Source organism: Peromyscus maniculatus, chromosome 5 (genome assembly GCF_049852395.1).
Source record: "Peromyscus maniculatus bairdii isolate BWxNUB_F1_BW_parent chromosome 5, HU_Pman_BW_mat_3.1, whole genome shotgun sequence".
Classification (NCBI taxonomy): Eukaryota; Metazoa; Chordata; class Mammalia; order Rodentia; family Cricetidae; genus Peromyscus; species Peromyscus maniculatus.
Genome location: NC_134856.1, coordinates 86,395,107 through 86,413,999, shown reverse-complemented (window position 1 = coordinate 86,413,999; position 18,893 = coordinate 86,395,107). Strand labels below are relative to the sequence as shown.

Sequence of the window (18,893 nt, the reverse complement as noted above, 5' to 3'; positions counted from 1 at the left end):
GTACCTCTTCATTTTGATTCCAGTAACTAGTTCTAACTGTTCTCACTGAGGGTTGCCTTCGAAAGTCTACTTTAAGAAGCAGAGACTCAAGATGGGCATGGTGGCCCAGCCTGTAATCCCAAACCCTGAAGACAGAGGGAGGCATGAGGGTCAGGAGTTTAAAAAGAGACTGTGTTGTGTGAGATCCTGTTCTAAAATAGATAATAATTTTTAAAAGAAGAACGGATATGGCCAGCTTGCCCAGGATATTAACCCCTGGTTGTATTTAAAACCACATTCTCTGGACTGGAGAGACAACTTGCTCAGTGGTTAAGAGCACTGATTGTTCTTGCAGAGGACCCAAGTTCAATTCCCTGTAACTCCATTTCAAAGGGATCTGATACCTTCTTCTGGCTTTTGCAAGCACCAGCCATGCACACGGTACACAGATATACATGCAGGCAAAACATCCATACACATAAAACAAAAATTAGAAAAATAAAATCCCATTTCCCCATCAGCCCCAGGTTTCATTAACCCCGTCTTGAGATTTGTCTCCTTAGTATTTAGCATACATTATACTGTATTTATTTACTCACTAATTTTCTTTATTGTCTGATTCCCTCCAGTATAATGTATACCTTATAACAACAGGGGCTCGGTCTATGCCTCACTGTCCAGAGCAATGCCTTTGACCCCTCAGTAACTATCTGCAAGATTACTGTGGTCAGGCTTACCACACATACACACAAGTCCTCACACACATTAGGATATTCCAGCGGCAGGGTATCTAAGCACCGCCAGACCCTGTCTAAAGAGTTTCAGAACCTATCAAACTGCACATTGATGTGAGAACATTTCAGAGAAAAGTTCAGTGGCTCCCGACACATCTATCAGGACTTGTGTTCCCAGGGATGAAAATCGTTGCTTTGTGCTCCCTCTGGTAGAGAGCTCACACGCCTGGGAAGTGGAGCGCCCAAGACTGCACAGCTCAGAACAGGCAGGAACAGAAATAGAAGAGACAGGAGAGGAAGTGATGGGACCAGAGGTCCTGACTTTGAATTCCCTGTGTGTCCTGTCCTCTAACAAACACATTTCACATACGCCAGAGTTAACACCTCATCTTCCAGTGTTTGAAATCCTAGAACCAGCCCTGCTACACTGTTACCGCCTGGTCACTTGACACTCTGCATTTTCTCTGCGTTAATATCAGTTATTCTATCTTCAATAGGACTGCCAAGAGGAAACACCTCAAAGGGATGCATGTGTGCGAAACGTCCACTGTAAAAAGTAATGACAACAGTGTGCTATATTCTCAAGCAAAATATTCTAAGACATTTTTCAGTGTTTAGAGAAATACATTCAATGTATTTTTTGAGAATTTCAGACATGCCTACCATGAAATATGATCATATCAACTCCTGGAATCCCCACCAGTGAAAATATATATAATTATAAATACTGTTAAAATGAAAAATATTCTGATAAGGCATACTTGAACCTACTTATCTCCAGGGGTTCTGGTAGACAAAACCACACATTCCAGCTCACACATTAAAATAACAGATGGGCGATAAGAGAAGAATGGGATATGTATGAGAAGAATGATATAAGCATTTCCTCTCTGACATAAACGCTAAGAAAAGTAATGTGAACATGTAGTTTCAAAATAACCACAAATACTTCCTCCTCCCAGTGAGGTGATTTAAGGAGAATTAATTGTGAAATCGCAACCTCTGTTGCTGAAAGTCGATCCAAACTGACGATATTTGAGGCTACCAGTAAGAAATGTGTCACTGTCTAGCACTGAATATAGCTGTCATTTAAAGGTATAGAAATATGAGAAATGAGACCACTGTGGGCTGAGCACACCAGCTCGGCTGGCTTATTTTCTAGAGAGCTTGGGAAGCTGGTACTGTAGTGTTTTAAACAAGTCCATATACCCAGAAAAGTGGGTGGCTGCCATTGCTACACCACCCCACTCTGGCACCAGGGGAATTCGGGACAGGTTTTAAGACAGAGGGACAACTCTCCAGTCTAGGGGAAATTGGTGACAGCTACCAGAAACACAGTAAAGACAGCAAACACTGTTTCCAATCAAAGGTTTGTAATAGGTAGGAGAAGAGCGGGAGTGCCTGAGTCTCAAGCCCAATATTATCTAGCACATCAACTTTTCCCCTTAATACATCTTTAATTTACAAAACTAATGTGCTCACTAAATAAGAAACATTTAGGAAAAGAAAAAAGCTGTATGTCATGATTACAATCATGTTTAATGCAATGTCACCATTAATTTTCTGATATTCTACCAAATCATGAAAAAGATTGGAAGAGAGGGATGAATGGAGGGAGGGAGGGAGGGAAGGCGGAAGGGAGGAAAGAAGGAAGGGAGGAAGGGAGGAAGAAAGGAAGGAAGGAAGGAAGGAAGGAAGGAAGGAAGGAAGGAAGGAAGGAAGGAAGGAAGGAAGGAAAGAAGAGCTCAAATATAATAATGTCTGAGTTACTACAAGAATAGTAGTAACTCAGATCCTCTTTCCTTTGGAAATAGAAATTAAAATGCAACCGACCTTGAATCTTTAATCAAATTCTTCCTCTGAATATAAAAGGTCATTATCTGAAAGATACATTTGGCTAAAAATGCTAAGCTTGTCAGCGTCTCCTGCCACTTAGCAAAAGCTAATATTTAAGGTGGGAAGCACACCATTTGAATTTGACCATTGTTAGAACCACTGGGATTTCTCTTATGAAGAAGAGATAATCTTAATAATCATATAATCTTAAGAGACTACCAGATCAGCATAAAAACAACTTTATACAGCAAAGGAATTTCATTTTGACTGCCAGTCTCGGAAGCACGTGCTTGCCTTTAGCCAATGAAAACAGGTGATAATAAAAGGAGCAGAAATGCTAGTTTAGGAGGAAATAAGAACCTGCTTTCACTACTTCCAGGTATTTTCTAAATACAAATAGGCAGTCATGAAGGCGGAGCAAGTTAGTCTTTCATGTGTGTGTGGCACAGGCCTATATGTGCACTTGTGTGTGGGTGTGTGCATTCCATGCACATGTACAGAGGCCAGAGGAGGATGGCAGGTGTCCTGATCTATCATGCTCCACCTTTTCCCCTGGAAACAAGGTTTCTCACTGACTCTGGAGCTATGTTGGGGCCTTTGTTGTTGTTGTTGTTGTTGTTGTTGTTGGTGGTGGTGGTGGTGGTGGTGGTGGTGGTGGCTAGTTGGATTTGGCTAGGCTGGATGACTAGCGAGCCCCAGGAATCCTTCTGTTTCCTGCCCTGTAGGTGCTTGTACTGCAGGCATGCAATATGCAACTTTTAACATAGAATCTGGGGGTTTGAACTCAGGTTCTCGCGCTTGCACTGAAATAGCTCTTATCCACTGAGCCCAGTAAGTTAACCTTACAGTGCTTGTAAAATGCAACAGTGGACAACTATTAAGAGAACAGTCACTCTGTACGTGCAAGAAGGAGGTATGTGGTTAGACTCCTCTGGCCCCGTTCACAGAAAGAGCTTAATGCAGAACTGGGAAGGAGGTTCATCTCCCTTTGGTTTATTGATTGGGTGTTGCCGGAAGTGCTCCTGGCAGGAGCATCCTGCATCCTGCATCTACGCACCTGTGAAGACGTATGTGATTTACTGGGCAGGGCGGGGGGTGGGGGTGGGGTGGGGGGGGTGGGGGGGTGGTTGCAAGGAGCAAAGCAGAAAACACACCTTGGTCACTGATGCAGGACAGATATGAAAGGGCTCACTCATATTCACTGTCTCCAGCTTCATCCCAACTGTGAAGAAATGGCTTCGAAGGTCTGCATGGTCCTGTAGGGACAAAGGTAAGCACGTTAAAAAACACAGCAATGTGAATTAACTTGGCAACTGTCTGGCCTTCGTTCTTGAGCATTTTCTTGAATGACTGAAATCTGATGGAAATAATTAATCCTCCCCATTTCAAATTTCTAATTATTGCAAGACACTGGATTTAATTATTTTCTGCAGGCTAAATTGCTTTTCCAGGGGAGAGGCAGCATGCCTTCACAGCCATGCTTAAATTTACATGAAGCAAAATAACTCACGTGCCACTACATTGCTCTGATCTTGCCAGGTGCTCTCTGCTGAAGCCCCACACAATAGCGGTGGCTGCCAGTCATCTGAAACCCAGTGGGATTATCTTCAGAAAAAAGGCATGACCTTTTGCCACCAAATTACAAGTCAGGACATCCACCAGTGAAACTCCTATTCTCCTTCCAAACAGGCTGGTGGCTGGGTTGGTCACTGGTTGAGTCCATGATCCTAGTGCTTGTGACCCTGCAGCTGTCCTAGGGACAGTCTGACCCTGACTCCTACTCAGTAATGATAAGCATTGCACTTCCTTTTTAATAGTGTCTGCCAGTTCTGACCTCTCCCTGAAACCTGCTGTGTGAGCCCTGGGGCTTCCTTGCCTCTTCGAGAAAACAAACTGTAATATCTTCTTCAGCCACACAGCTAAAGACGAGGTTGACTGGATTCAGGATATCAGAGTTTATCTTGCTGAACTGGAGGTCACCTCATACCTCACACACAGTATATGTAGTCATGGATAAATAAACAAATTTGCAGTCTGTCCCTGAGGTACTAACACATTAAAAAAAAAAAACTTGCTATTTCCAAATACATAAATTGGAATCTACTGCTTTCTTGGATCTGGAAATCTCAAGTGAATTGTGAATGAATTTCATGATGCCATTCTCTAGCCAACTCTAAGAATTAGGCAGAGTCATGATGGGTGTGTCTGTGTTCCAGCTTTCCCCCCAAAGTTAACCAATTCTCTCTGTCCACCAGGAGATCAGAAAGGAGGAGCTCCTTATAACATTCTCCATCGGAGGGCCTGGGGAGATGACCCAGCTGATGAACTGTTTTATTCAAAGCGTGAGGTCTTGAGTTCAGATCTCCAATACCCATGTAAAAGCCAGCTGCACTACAAATGTCTCTAACCCTAGAGATGAGTGAGTAGACACAGATGGATCTAGGAGCTAGCTGGCCAGCCAGTTTAGCTGAAATGGCTACCTCCATGTCCAGTGATAGGCAGACCCTGTCTGAAAAATAAGGTAGAATGTTACAGAGGAAGATATCCAGTATAGAACTCTATCCTCCCCGTGTGCAAGCAGGGGTGAGTGCCTCCTCCAGCATGTCCCACCCCTGAGAGGAGGTGGCTTATATCTATAATATCATCACTTAGGAGCCTGAGGCAGGAAGACTACATTTAAGGCAAGTCTGAACTACATATTGAGTTCTAGCCTCAGCCTATGCTACAGAGTGAGACCCTATCTCCTGAAAACAAGGAAAATTCGTAAAAGTAAATAAATAAAACTCTCTAACACTTCTCCAGTTTGTCAAGAGGATAGAATATAAGCACACAACAATTACACTTCTCTTTAGTGTGTGTGTCACCTGTGTGTATATAAACATATGTATATACCTGTGTGTGAGCATGTGTATACACCTGTGTATATAGGAGAATGTGTATACACCTGTATATACACCTGTGTGCATGGGCATGTGTATACACCTGTGTGTGTAGGAGCATGTGTACACACCTGTGTGTGTATGAGCATATGTATACACCTATGTGTGTATGAGCATGTATATACACCTGTATATACACCTGTGTGTATGACCATGTGTACACACCTGTGTGTATATAAGCATGTGTACATACCTGTGTGTGTATGAGCATGTGTATACACCTATGTGTATGAGCATGTGTATACACCTGTGTGTGTAGGAGCATGTATATACACCTGTGTGTGTATGAGCATGTGTATATACCTGTGTGTGTATGAGCATGTATATACACCTGTGTGTGTATGAGCATGTGTACACACCTGTGTGTACACCTGTGTATGCATACATAGGCTCATACACATAGTTGTGCAAATGTCTTTTGGAGGACAGAAGGAACATCAGAAGCTCTGGAGCTCAAGTTATACAGATGGTAGCGAGCTGTTTGACATGGGTTCTGGGAACCGAACTCTGGTCCTTTGCAAGAACAGCAAGCACTCTTAACAGCTGAGCCTTCTCTCCAGCCCCAGATCCTTTCACCTCCATATCTTCACAGTGATCTATGAAGTTCTCTGCATCCAAAGACAACACATTCAGGGTCTGGGTGACGGGATTGGTGCTGTGTGTGTGTGTGTGTGTGTGTGTGTGTGTGTGTGTGTGTGTGTGTGTGTGTGGCAGGGGCGGGGGAGTGGTGAACAGAAGAGATGCAGTCACAGGTCAGGGGACATTCAAAGGACCTCACTCATTCAAAACCTATATAAATTCCTTCAGAATAAACGATCAACACTTTATAAAAATTACATGCATAAGGAAACGCTCTCAAAAGCAGATGGTGACTTTGTTGTTTACATGACAAACTTTATAAATTCCTTAAGAACGAACAATCAACACTTTACAAAATTAGAAGCCTGAGGAAAAGAGCAAGGAGAAAGTCTTCAATACAGGTGGTGTGGCGAACAAAGCACCTCCTTTCAAAGGCACTTTAGAAAAAGAAAAGGAATTCAAAGCCACAGTCCAGGGATTTAATGTGAATTAACACAGACGAACCAAAGCAGGGCTGCAAACTGCAGATTACTAAACACAAGAGTTACTAATTGACACCTGAGTTAAAAGATTAAAATCAATGCTCTCCTGCAGACACTGACACCCTCAGTACTTATGGGTGAGATCTGAGTCACACTAGTGGATTTTGCAGGTAAGTGTTTCCCTCTTTTAAACAAAACTCTTTATCCTTTTATTCTGAAGTTAGACTTCCCGGCATGTATGTCCTCAATTCTGAAGTTAGACTTCCCGGCATGTATGTCCTCAACAAGTTAAAGCCGTTATTATTGGGCTGTGTTGACAATACAGACATGTCCCAGGTAACTACGACTGGCCTGGGAGAAGGCACTGATGTCTCAGGATCCTGCTGCTAGCTTCTCTGCTGCGATATGGCCTTCTACTCACTGTGCAAAGCTGCTAGGCTAAACCTGCATGTGATCTTGCTCACTAATCATAGCAAATGGTAACTTCTTAGCCACCTCTAATCTTCAGAGCTCTCTGTGGAATTTTCCATCCCAATTTCTTTGTAAAAGAGGCCCATCAGCAATCTAGACTTCTGGTCTACCCAGGCTTAAGCCCTCAGCTCCAGCATCTGTACCAGCTCTGCTGTGGCAGTTGAGCCAGCTTTCCAAGCACAGCTGATCTACAACTCTAAAGCCTTTCTGTCCCAGAATCTTAATTTGATGCTGATCACTGACTAGAAGATGTCTTGAGCTAAGTCCACATCCATCCTGCTACACCCAGTGTTCCTGGTACTACATAAAAAGCTCTGTGGCTCAGGGGACTCTGCATGTAGATGAGTTGCTTATCTGATTCTGTATCATGTACAGTTGTCTGGTGAGAACCAATCAATGGCGGTCTGTCCATAGAAATAAAACATGCAGAAAGGTTCTTCTTCTGAAGGGATCTGAACTTGTCCTTGCATCCCTCAAGTCCACTTTCTCAAGATCATTTGTGTGTGTGGTTTGGAGGGGGCATGTGTTCTGTCTGTACTTGTCAGTGTGTGTGTGTGTGTGTGTGTGTGTGTGTGTGTGTGTGTGTGTGTGTATGTGTGTGTGTGTGTACACAACATTGGCTGTCTTTTCTCCACTACTCTCCAACAATATTTTCTGAGAGAGGCGGAGGCTAGTCAATCAAACAGCTGACTAGTCAATGAGCTTCGGGGATCCATCTGTCTTGGGTCCCCACATTTACCCCGACCCTACCCCCAGCACTGGAGTTAGAGGCATGCTCTGCCACACCAAGTTCTTTACATAGGTGCTGAGGGATCTCAGTCCTCATGTGTGCATGGCAAGCACTTGACAGAATGACCATTTCTCCAGTCCTAAGACCACTTTTTAACCAGGCTCTAAAGCAAACCAACAAACTAACAAAACTCTCCTTCTATAACCATGCAGAAATCCTACCCATTTAAAATAGTTAGGCCAGCATAATGGAAATTTAAAACTCAAGACAAAATGCACCCAAGAATAAGAGTTTGACCAAATCTACCATCTCGATTATTGGCCAATTCCAATACCAGAAACTTTATTTTAAAAACGCCATATGTTCTTAAGGAGTTTGCACTGAAAAATTCTAGCCATTAGAAAAATTTGAAAATAATTAAAGAGGTCATATTATATACACAGTACTATCTGGTGAATTCCAGACTCTCTTGTTTATGCATGTGGTTCATCCCAGAAAGACCTCAGTGAATACCTATCAAACTAAATACAGAACAAAAAAGCCAGATGATTTCCCAACATCTATCCAGTTTTATGCTCTACCATTCATTCATTAGAGGAAGACAGAGAAGACCACTAGATGTCACGTAGAACATATACATGTGCATCAAGAGAGGCATGCAAATATCACATAGCAAAGGAAAAGGGAAACAGAACAGAAAAAGCCCAACCCACAAAGACAAAGGCTTAGAAGAGGTCCCAGTCATATTCTTCTGCTTGTAACTTACAATTCTAAATATCTAATGATCAAGACACTCAAATATCTGTAAAGGTGAGTACAAAAGGTTGGGGACATGGCTCAGAGGGCAAAGTGCCTATTGTGTCATCATGAGGACCAGAGTTTGGATCTGAGAACCCACACAAAATCATATAGTGTCATATGTAACTCTAGAGCTGATTGGGTGGAGACATGTGGATCCCCCAGAGCTCACTGGTCAGTCAGTCTAGCCGATTAGTGAGCACTGCGTTCAATGGGCGATTCTGTCTCAAAAAATAAGGTGAAGAATAATAGAGGAGACACTAGAATTCAACTTCTGGCCTCCATATGCATGAGCACACACACACACAGAGAGAGAGAGAGAGAGAGAGAGAGAGAGAGAGAGAGAGAGAGAGAGAGAGAGAGAGAGAGAGAGAGAGAGAGAGAAGACTCTAGGAGTCAGCTGGAGTCATGCAACTTGGATTTACAGGCTGGAGAGAGGTGAATATAGTGTACGGAGTAAAAAGAAGTCACTTAGCACTCCCAAAAAAATGCCAAGCTTTTAGGATAATTGAGGAATTTGACACTATCCAGTGACCACGGAAGTCAGCAGAGCTCTATGTATGTGTCAGGACATCCATAATCACTTATGAGAAAGCAGGAAGAAGACACTGTCATTAAAATTCAATTACAGTGGGGTTGGTAAGGCAGTCAGAACCCATGCATTCCTCTTCAAATGGCTGGCTACCTGTCCCCAATGCTACAAGAGAGCTCTGGGTTCCTGGAGAGAATATGCAAACTCAGTTTCCACTGAGAGATAGTGGAAAACTCATGTGGCTTAAGAGAGAGACTGAACCGTTGACAAAGCTCTAGGAAGTTACCTACAACTGCTGAATCAAAGATGGCTGTACCACGGATACCAGCACAGAGCACTAAGTCCTTACGACACGTGCAAATATGCCTGTCACATCAAGAAACCCTGCTTACTTACATGGACTGGAGTCCACTTAAATGTCTTACTGAAGAACTACTCTCCTGTAACAAATACCTGTGATGTCATTCGTAGCTAGAGTCCAAGCCCCCCATTTTCATTTTACTCTAAAGTAGTTTTTTATTGATTGAAACTAAAAAATATTCTTTTTTAATGGGAGGACTGTCTTAGCAGGCCACCATGACCACCTCTTCTTGGGGACAAGCTTCAGTGGCATGCCATAGTGAAGGGGAATCTGTAATACCCGGCCTTTTATCTGCTCAGGACTCACCAAGTCAGCTTCCTCCAAGACCCAAGCAGGTCTCACCATGAGCACCCATTGACCTGCACTAAGTCTGACTTGGTTATGTAGCTAAGATCTGGTAGGTGGAAGCAATCATCCCTAAGAGGTTAGGAATGCTTGTAAGTACTTCTGTGGGGTGGTCCACCCTCACAGGGTCAGTAGAGTGGTACCTATCCTACAGAGAGGAGGCTAAGGCACAGAGAGGTTTAGTGACCAACGCAGGCACTCAGGGCCCAAATTCAAACACAAACAGCGTGACTCCAAGGCCAGTGCTTTAAAACAATAATCGAAAATTTGGACTTGTGAGAGGGTTTGCCAGGTGAAGGGGTCTGCTGCTAAGTGTGGTGGTTGGAGACTCACATGGTGAAGGACAGAATCAGACTTTCACAAGTTGTCTTCTGGCTTCCACGTGTGCATTGGAGCACAGGTATGTGTATACACACACACACACATTAATTAATTAATTAATTAAATGTAATTTTAAAATCAACAATTTGTAAGAAAAGAAAATCCTGTAAACTGTAGGCTCCCTAAAATTTTAAAAGCTATTTATTACCTAGTTGAAAAGTGACAGCTATTAATAATAATTTACTTAAAAACCTCTCATTTTGGCCGGGCGTTGGTGGCGCACGCCTTTAATCCCAGCACTCGGGAGGCAGAGCCAGGCGGATCTCTGTGAGTTCGAGGCCAGCCTGGGCTACCAAGTGAGTTCCAGGAAAGGCGCAAAGCTACGCAGAGAAACCCTGTCTCGGAAAAACCAAAAAAAAAAAAAAAAAAACCTCTCATTTTGACTGTTTATGCACAACCTCCAATGGCTTAGGGGAAAATGTGTAACAGAGAGAATTCTGATATTAGAATGGCCTCACAAAATGTTAATATCCATCCTGCCATAGTCTTCGCCAATTGTTTTTCAGGGCAAGATTGCATGCAGCCCAGGCTGGAGTCCAACGCCCTACATAGTGATGCATGACCCCGAACTTCTGGTCCACCTGCCTCCACCTCTCCAGTGTGGGGTGACAAGTGTGTGCCACTCCACCTGGTTTGTGTTGGGGATCGAACCCAGGGCTTCATGCATGCAAGGCAAGCACTTTCCAATCTGAGCTACAGCCCCAGGCCCTCATCAATAATGGATAAATATCCTTTCTACTTTTGTGCGCTGGTTCATTGAGTAAGGATGAAGGAAGGAATGTGTGCAGCAAAATGCCTTTGGTGCTTCATCAGTCATCCCTCATCGATACCTATTTCCTGCTACCATTATCAGTGTGAACCACGACAGGCTAATCTCATCAGTGACTGCACATCAGTCTCCATCTGTCAGTGGTGTTTTAAACACTGTATGTTAAGCACTAAGCTACAATGAACGGCAAGCAGGGCAGATGATGTGGTTCTGACATTGACAGGCTTGAGATGCAGTTTAAACTGAATATAAACATCCAAGCCGTGAGAAACATGAAGTGATACTCTGGAGGAATAGGTCTGAACACACCTCCATGTATTTGGTATTTCAGCTTTACAGTTCTGACAAGAGCTCCTTTGTCCTCTCAGAAGCAGAGGCTGGGGATCCATCACTATCAATTATGGTGTACCAGCTAAGACAGTGGTCACCCCATTGCTATAAACATCAGCATATGGTAACATCTTCCCTTTGAAGGTGACTGCCGCTCCCAGAAAAGGATAATAGGTGACTCTTCAGGAATCAAACATAGCTTCTGACAGAGTCATCTGGGAAGTCTGAGAGCCAAACTCTCTTGGCAGGGTTGATCAAGCTTTGGGTTGAATAATGAAGGCCTTCATAAACATACAAATTACTATGATTAGTAATCTATGGAAGGTGATAGGGAGAGAAAGAAAACGGAAAACAAGAAAGAGCGGGCATGCCCCAGGTGTCTGCTTGACCTTGAACATTCATTCATTGCACACACATTTACTGTAGAGATTTGGGAAAACTTCAAGTCATACTCTTAGAATGGAGCATGTGGCTAATTCAGATTCTACATCTCCACTTCACTAGATCAATACATCCCACATGATGCAAACGTATGCAGAATGTGGCAGAGGAAATTGAGTTCAAACTATTACCACAACACAATTTCAATGCACTTGATGAGGATTTTAATGCAAAAAAGCAAGACAATTATCCCCATACAAAACCAAATTCTGAGCCTAACTTCCAGAACTGAAGGCTATAAGAAATTTTCTTGCTATTATGTTAATATGAAATTAAACAAAAAATACGTATGTAATTTATACACCCCTGACTTCTTTGAAGTCCTTAAATCATTTAGTCTATTGTGCTTACACAAAAGTACAGCAGAGTGTGGCTGGAGAGATGGCTTGGGGCTATGAGCACTTGGTGCCCAGTGCTGAGGGCTAGAGTGAAATCTCAGCATCTGCATAATAAACCAGACATCTCACAGACAGACTCCTGTGATCCCAAGCTCCAAGGTGGCAAGGTGAGGCAGAGACAAGAGTCCTGGGGCTTGCTGGCTTCCAGCTTTGCCTACAAAATGCAAAACCCAGGTTCAAAAGGAGACAGATCCTGCCTCTGAGGAACAGAATGAGTACAGAGAAAGACACACACACAGTGCACACACACTCACACAGACACACAAAAATAATGAATACACAAATACTGCACAATATTAATCTTTTTAGTTCCAACATGCCAGTTTTTGGTCTACTGGGAAATTAAACATCACATAGGTTTTTCTTCAAGTCCTTAATAACTTGCCTAATATCTAAGAATAGGCTTCAGTAAAATTAAAGGAAGGTTTTAATTAGCACTACATTCAGATTGCTATATAATGAACTCTGGTAACTTTATTCACATCAGCATATGCCACACTTTTTTAAAAAAGCCATTTGTTTCATAGTATTCCTTTTTTTTTGTTTGAAAATGGCTTATTGTTCATACTCGTTAGAAAACGACTCACATAATATTAATTTTATCAAGAAATGACATTGGAATGCCAGCATTTATTAAATCAATAATATTATTACGTTTCAACTCCATCATACTGATTTGAATTTAGCCAGTGAAATATTTATAACAAAAATGTAATGAAAAAATCTATACACTTAACAGCGATAAGCTTTTCCATTTGATGCTCACAGCTGTAAAAAGCAATTTTTATCTCCGAGTGGTGCATTCAATCAAGTTAAAAAATAGTAAGAAGAAATGAAGTATTACGTACGCCAACCTGGACCACACAACTCATAAAAGGTGATTATGTCAGGGCTATTTCATGGTTAAGTGCAAAACTGATACTACATTATTTGATAAAAAAAAAAAAAAAAAAAAAAAAAAAAAAAAAAAAAAAAACTACGTAAAGCCACAGGCATTAGGAATATCTTCCACCGATTAACACCTACCAACACAGAACTATGGGCAAGTAACAAGATACCTCCCCTTTCTTACAGCGCCAGAAGGGGAAACTCAGGGGATGAGGCAATGGCTCAGGAAAGGCTTCCAGTACAATCATGAGGACCTGAGTTCGAATTGGTTAACACCCCCCCCCCCCCCCGTAACAAACAATCCAGGCACAGCAGCACATCTCGGTAACCCTAGAAGGTCTGTGACAAGTGGCTCCCAAGGGCTCCCTAGAAAGTGAGTTCTAGGCTCAGTGAGTGGCCCTCTCGCAAAAGATAACAGCGAGAAAGGCAAACATTCAGTGCATCCTCCAGCCTTTAAACTGGATGCACAGGCAAGCACAATTAAATACACATGTGTATGCACTCATGTCGATGCGCACAAGCATACGCACTCAAAACAAATAAAAAGCACACCTAGTGTCCAATTTCTATGCATAAACATCGATTTCTGTTCTTTTCTTCCTCCTGCTTCATTAACTCGCTGCCAACAAGCCAAGAGGCCCTTTTAAGTTCCCTGGGTAGCGCTCTGGGCAGTATGGGCTGAAAAGGAACAAGACTGGGGGAGGCTGCCCTACTAGCTCCACATCCACCCTGACCACCCTGGAGGACACAATTAGCCAGAGGCACCCCTTTATCTGGACCACCTAACTGCAACTCCAGCATCGCCATGGAAACAGGAGACAAATCCTAAGCTGTCTCTCTGTAGAGAGGCCACCTTTCACAGAGGGAGGAGTTAGCAAGGAACAATGATTCACCCAGCCGACTGACTGACAGTTCCACCTTTTCATGACAAGTCACAGCGACCCAGGGAGCAAGCCTGTAGTGGATGCTTGGCATGGCGGGAAGACTGCAAACGATAAGGTGGCAGCAGCCAATCAGCCAGCTCCAAGGCCCTCCCACAGGTCACACCTGCTCCTTGGCCATCCTTTCTCCAGGTCACAGGTCACAAAGTCATCGTTCCTTTGGTAAGAATTTCTCAGAATTTCATGCTGCTGACTTTGGGGACCAGGTTATTCCTTGTAGGAAACTGCCCCATAGAATATTTCACCGAATATTTGGCACATTAGATGCCAGCAACACAGGAGACCTCGCTGTGACGACCAGAACATCACCAGACACTACATCATGTTCTTTGATGAGCCACGCTGCACCCCCACCGTAGCCCTCCCGCGAGGAACCTCGGACTTGGGTGGAGAGAAGGAAGTCAGATGTTCAACAAGACCCCTGAAGTGCCGTCTGCTTCCTCGTCACTTTTCGTGAATGTTCCCGGAATCTCTCACCTACCGATTCTTCCTTCCCCTCCAGCACTAACTCATCATTGAAGCTCAGAGTCCTACTGCCCCAGTGACACAAAAACATTTCCTGTAGCACTGATCCACTTCAATGCTCCCTCAATAAGAGATCTGGGAGTCCTGTCTTTGTGGCCGTCTGTACGCAAGCCCATTGCTTTTATTACCTGCCATCGCTCTGGGGGCCTAGTGTGTAATGTTAGAAGATGTTGTTGGGAATAAAGGGCATAGCGGCAAACGTACCACTACTCTGAGCATGATGCGGTGTTAAGGAATAGTGATATAAATACATGTGTAGTTGAGGACGGCAGAGGTTCAAATGCTTCCTATCCCTCGTGACTCTCACGGCAGCAATGTGATGTGGTCTGAATGGGAAATGACCCACATAGTCATGTCTCTGATCACTTGGTACTCAACAATTAGGGACTTTCACCAAAACCACCTCACGAGTTTCCATTGGAAAAGGATGGTGGCTTACATGGGATTTACCCATGGCTTGGTTTGTTTCTTCGTTTGCCTTTACTGTTATTTCATGGCATTCAAAGGTGCCTAGAGAGATGATAGATGATAGATAGATAGATAGATAGATAGATAGATAGATAGATAGATAGATAGATAGATAGAGACAGATAGATATACATATATCATATGTATATGGATATGGATCTATCCATCCACTGATCAAGGTCAAGGCTGCATGACCTTGCCATGTAGTTCTCATGTAAACCTCTGAAGGTATGAATGGTATGAAGGTCAAATGAGAAGCTCACACTTTGTCTTACTGGTTTCCCTGCCACAGTCCCTGTTATTTGCAACTTCCTGTTCAAGACAGACACTGTGCACATTAGACTATACGTAGGCATCCCTGTGCATTTTTATGGAAAGTAAAATGCCTCCTTGAAATGTGACATAAATACACAATAAAATGCCCCATAGATGAAAGGATTCTAATCTATCCTTGTCAATGATGGCTGGAGTTTAAATCTTAAAAAAGTAAAATGTGGTAGAACAAGCCCTTTGAAACTATACATCTAATAGAGATTTAGTCCTGGCACTCCCAACATACCACATAACCACTACATTAAGTTCATGCTAACGCTAACGTCACCCTGTTCTCCCCACACCAAAAAGAACTAAAGCCACTCTGAAGTGACAGCTCCCAGATAGACAATGGAGAGTTGACACTATGCCTCCATTTTCGATGTTTAAAATTAGAAATCAAGTTACTACATAACAGACTGCAGAGAGCAGCATGCGGCCCCTGACTGTTGCAGTGAACTCTGCATGTGTGTTTTGTGACTTTTATATTACACCTCTTGTTTGATCAGAGTTGCCCTTTTTATTTCATCTACGATTTTTCTCCAATACTCACAAAATGCCATGGCCCTTGTGGTTCTTTCTTGTTTTGTAATTCATGTTTGGGCTCAAGAACCCAGAGAATACAAACAATTATCACAAGCAAGCCCTGCCTCTCATTTGTGTGTGTTGGGGGGGTATGCATATATTTGTATGATATATAAATTCAAGTGTTCTGCACACATGTGCAACATGTGTGGAGACCAGAGGCCATATCTGGTTTCTTCTTTAACTGCTCTCTACCTAGTTTTTTTTTTAAAGATAATCTTTCACTAAACATGAAAGCTCACAGATTGGTGAAGCTGGCTAACCAGTGAGTTCCAGACATTCCAGAGATATGCCCGTCTCTGATGCATCATCACACACACACACACACACACACACACACACACACACACACACACACACACACATTCTGCCACACCCAGCTTTCTGTGTAGGTTCTGGGGATCCAAACTCCGGTCCACACGTTTGTACGACATGCACTTTACCCACAGCCCCCCCAACTCCTCTAACTCCCCTTTCTGTGAGGAGCAAAAGATGGACATGAAATCAGCTTAATATTTTCACAGACCGAGAGCCTATGCGTCACATGTCACAGAGCCTGCCAACCCTGGATGGCGAGAGAGGGCCCCAGAGACGAAAGCCAGTTACAAACATCAGCCTCCATCCCTCACAAGCTCAGTAGTTGACACCGAGCAGATGACAAAAGGACAGCTAACCTGATGGCAGGCGCCGTGCAGTCAACACCCCTTTCCTTTAAAAGAACGACTGGGGCCTCCAGACACGAGAAGGAAACACACTGTGATATAAATATGTATCGCTCAGTGCCTTGGCCAAAGTTCTGCTTCCACACAGAGGACTCACTTCCGGGAGAATCTAAGAGTCCCTCCTGAGGCAAAGCACAGCTATCACACACGTTTCACTGTTGCTGTATCTACCGCTGAACAAGAGAAAAGGTAGAAACCATAAACCCTGATGCACAGAACATGGCGGGCCCGTCCTTTCTTATAACCCTTTGGCTATACCAGACAGGAAAAAGAAGAGCATTCCTTGCTTTGCCACACTCAGTGTCTCTCTGGTCCCCAACCTAAGTCTTGAACACCAAAACAGAGAAGAGACTCACTCTTCAGGGCTAAATCTATCACCACCCTGACAGGAACATAATTTGAAGCTTGAAAACAGAAGAAATGAAACACCACCAAGTGGCATACATCTGCAATCCAAGCACTCGCTAGACTGAAGCGGGAGAGCACGGGTCTGAGGCCAGCCAGGGCTAAAACACTGAAGTAAAGTTTAAAGAAATTAGAAGGTTCAGAATCTTTGGTGTGTCATGAACAGATTCTTCCGTGCAGGTATGTGCGAGTGTGGATATGCACACACACATGTATGTGCACATGTGGATGCAGGTCTGAAAGAAATCTATGGGCTAGTTCCTCAGGCACCTTGCAGTTTTCTTTTCTTCCTTTATATTTTATTTGTTTGTTTGTTTGTTTTGACAGATCCCTAGAGCTTTATTGCCTGGCTAGTGAGGCCCAGAGGCCCAAAAGTCTCGCCCCCAAGACTAGAATTCACACCATGTCTCCCCGCTTTTTCAGAAGGCACTGCCAAGTATTTACCAAGGCAGCGCTCTCCCCAGCAACATGAACAAACTCTTAGGAAAGCGTGTGCGTGGGATCTTTGTACAAAGAAACAAATGGCCTCAACCAGTCCTCTCCCGGCTGCCCCTTTGCCGTGTTTATGAAACGTAACAAATTCAGAAGGCAAACACAACGCGCGGATTAGAGGCACCTCGTGCCGGCTAATCTCACCAAACTAGATCAGCCACTGTGACAACTCTCTTTACAGACGGCAAAGGTGAAAGGTGCATTTGTCTCCCACAGCTACCTGGATGGACTTTTGGATCTGCTTAACAGCTCTTTGTGTCAAATGTGACGGAAAATGAACCACGCCAGGACACTGTTGAAGTACAGCCTCCTGCTGTGTTATGATGAACCACCTGTACAACAGTGCCCCAAACGATCCTAATCGCCGACCTGAAAATGTTCTATGGTCTAGAGACATTGTAGACAGTAACATGTCACAGGACGGTGGCCCCATGTAAACAACCCTACTGTAGGGTCATAAGGAAATACTGGGCACATCATCCTATTCAGCACAGAATACTTGACAACAGAGTGGAAGAGTGTGATGTGGGTTTATACATTTTGTTATACTATACTTTATTGCTATTTTAGAGCACAGCCTTCTATTTATTAAAAACGGGATTCTTTAAAATGTGTGTTACATCGGCAACAGCCTCGCGCATCTCCTGTTTACTACACATTCCAACTGTATGCGTGAAAAGGTTGTGCTAAGTGACCTACACCATCTGGGATTTTAGAAGAACATTCTGTGCTGTTCAAAGAATGTCATGACCACTGGAGGATGTCTTTCTCGGAAGACACCTCTATTGTTAAACAATGCACAACTGTACTCAGACCAGACATACTTTGTTTTCGAACAGGGTTACATGAGTCCCAGGCTGGCCTTCAGCTTGCTCTGTTGGCCAAATCTGGCCTAGACCCTCCTCATTCCACTCTGAATAGCTGAGATTGTCCTATCACATAGCTTATGTGGTGGTAGGAATCAAACCCAGGGCCTTGTGCATGCTAGACAACCACTCTACCAACTGAGGCACGTCCCAAGCTCCAGCTGTGCTTTTGATCTATTAAGAACTCTGGTGAAATCAAAACCTGCTATCCTGACCTCTCTGATACCCATAGAGACGGATGAGGAATTGGGCAGAGAAGCAATAACAAAGGCAATCATAGCTCAAGTTTCCCGTGTACATATTACATAAAAACAGCCCTCTCCTCAGCTGCAATAAAGAATATGGAAGCGTGAGACCTCACTGTTCAGCCATGTCTCAACTGTTTGGTGATAACACCTCGATACCTGTGGCAGGCAGGAGTCAGGTGAGAGGGAGAAAGAAAATAAGCAGACTAGAAACAGAACCCATCATTGAACACCAACTCTGTCGGTGCATTCCTCCAGCACACTGCGTTTCCATCGTCTGTTTAATGAGGAAATCGAATCTACGTAAGAGGGAACACACAACATCACACAACATGAACA

The 18,893-nt window shown here is 43.5% G+C and overlaps 1 protein-coding gene across 7 annotated transcripts in view; it reads right to left on the bottom strand.

Moving 5' to 3' along the window:
• The window catches only part of Sfmbt2 (Scm like with four mbt domains 2), a 187,508-nt gene that overhangs the window by 74,386 nt on the left and 94,229 nt on the right, over window positions 1-18,893 (bottom strand). For 6 of the 7 annotated variants that reach the window (XM_076572824.1, XM_076572822.1, XM_076572819.1 and 3 more), the window contains one exon: window positions 3,704-3,805. In XM_076572824.1, the coding sequence (XP_076428939.1) occupies window positions 3,704-3,805 (102 nt within the window). Of the gene's footprint in view, window positions 1-3,703; window positions 3,806-18,893 lie in introns of those variants that run through there. The other variant, XR_013051468.1, reaches the window with a different exon arrangement.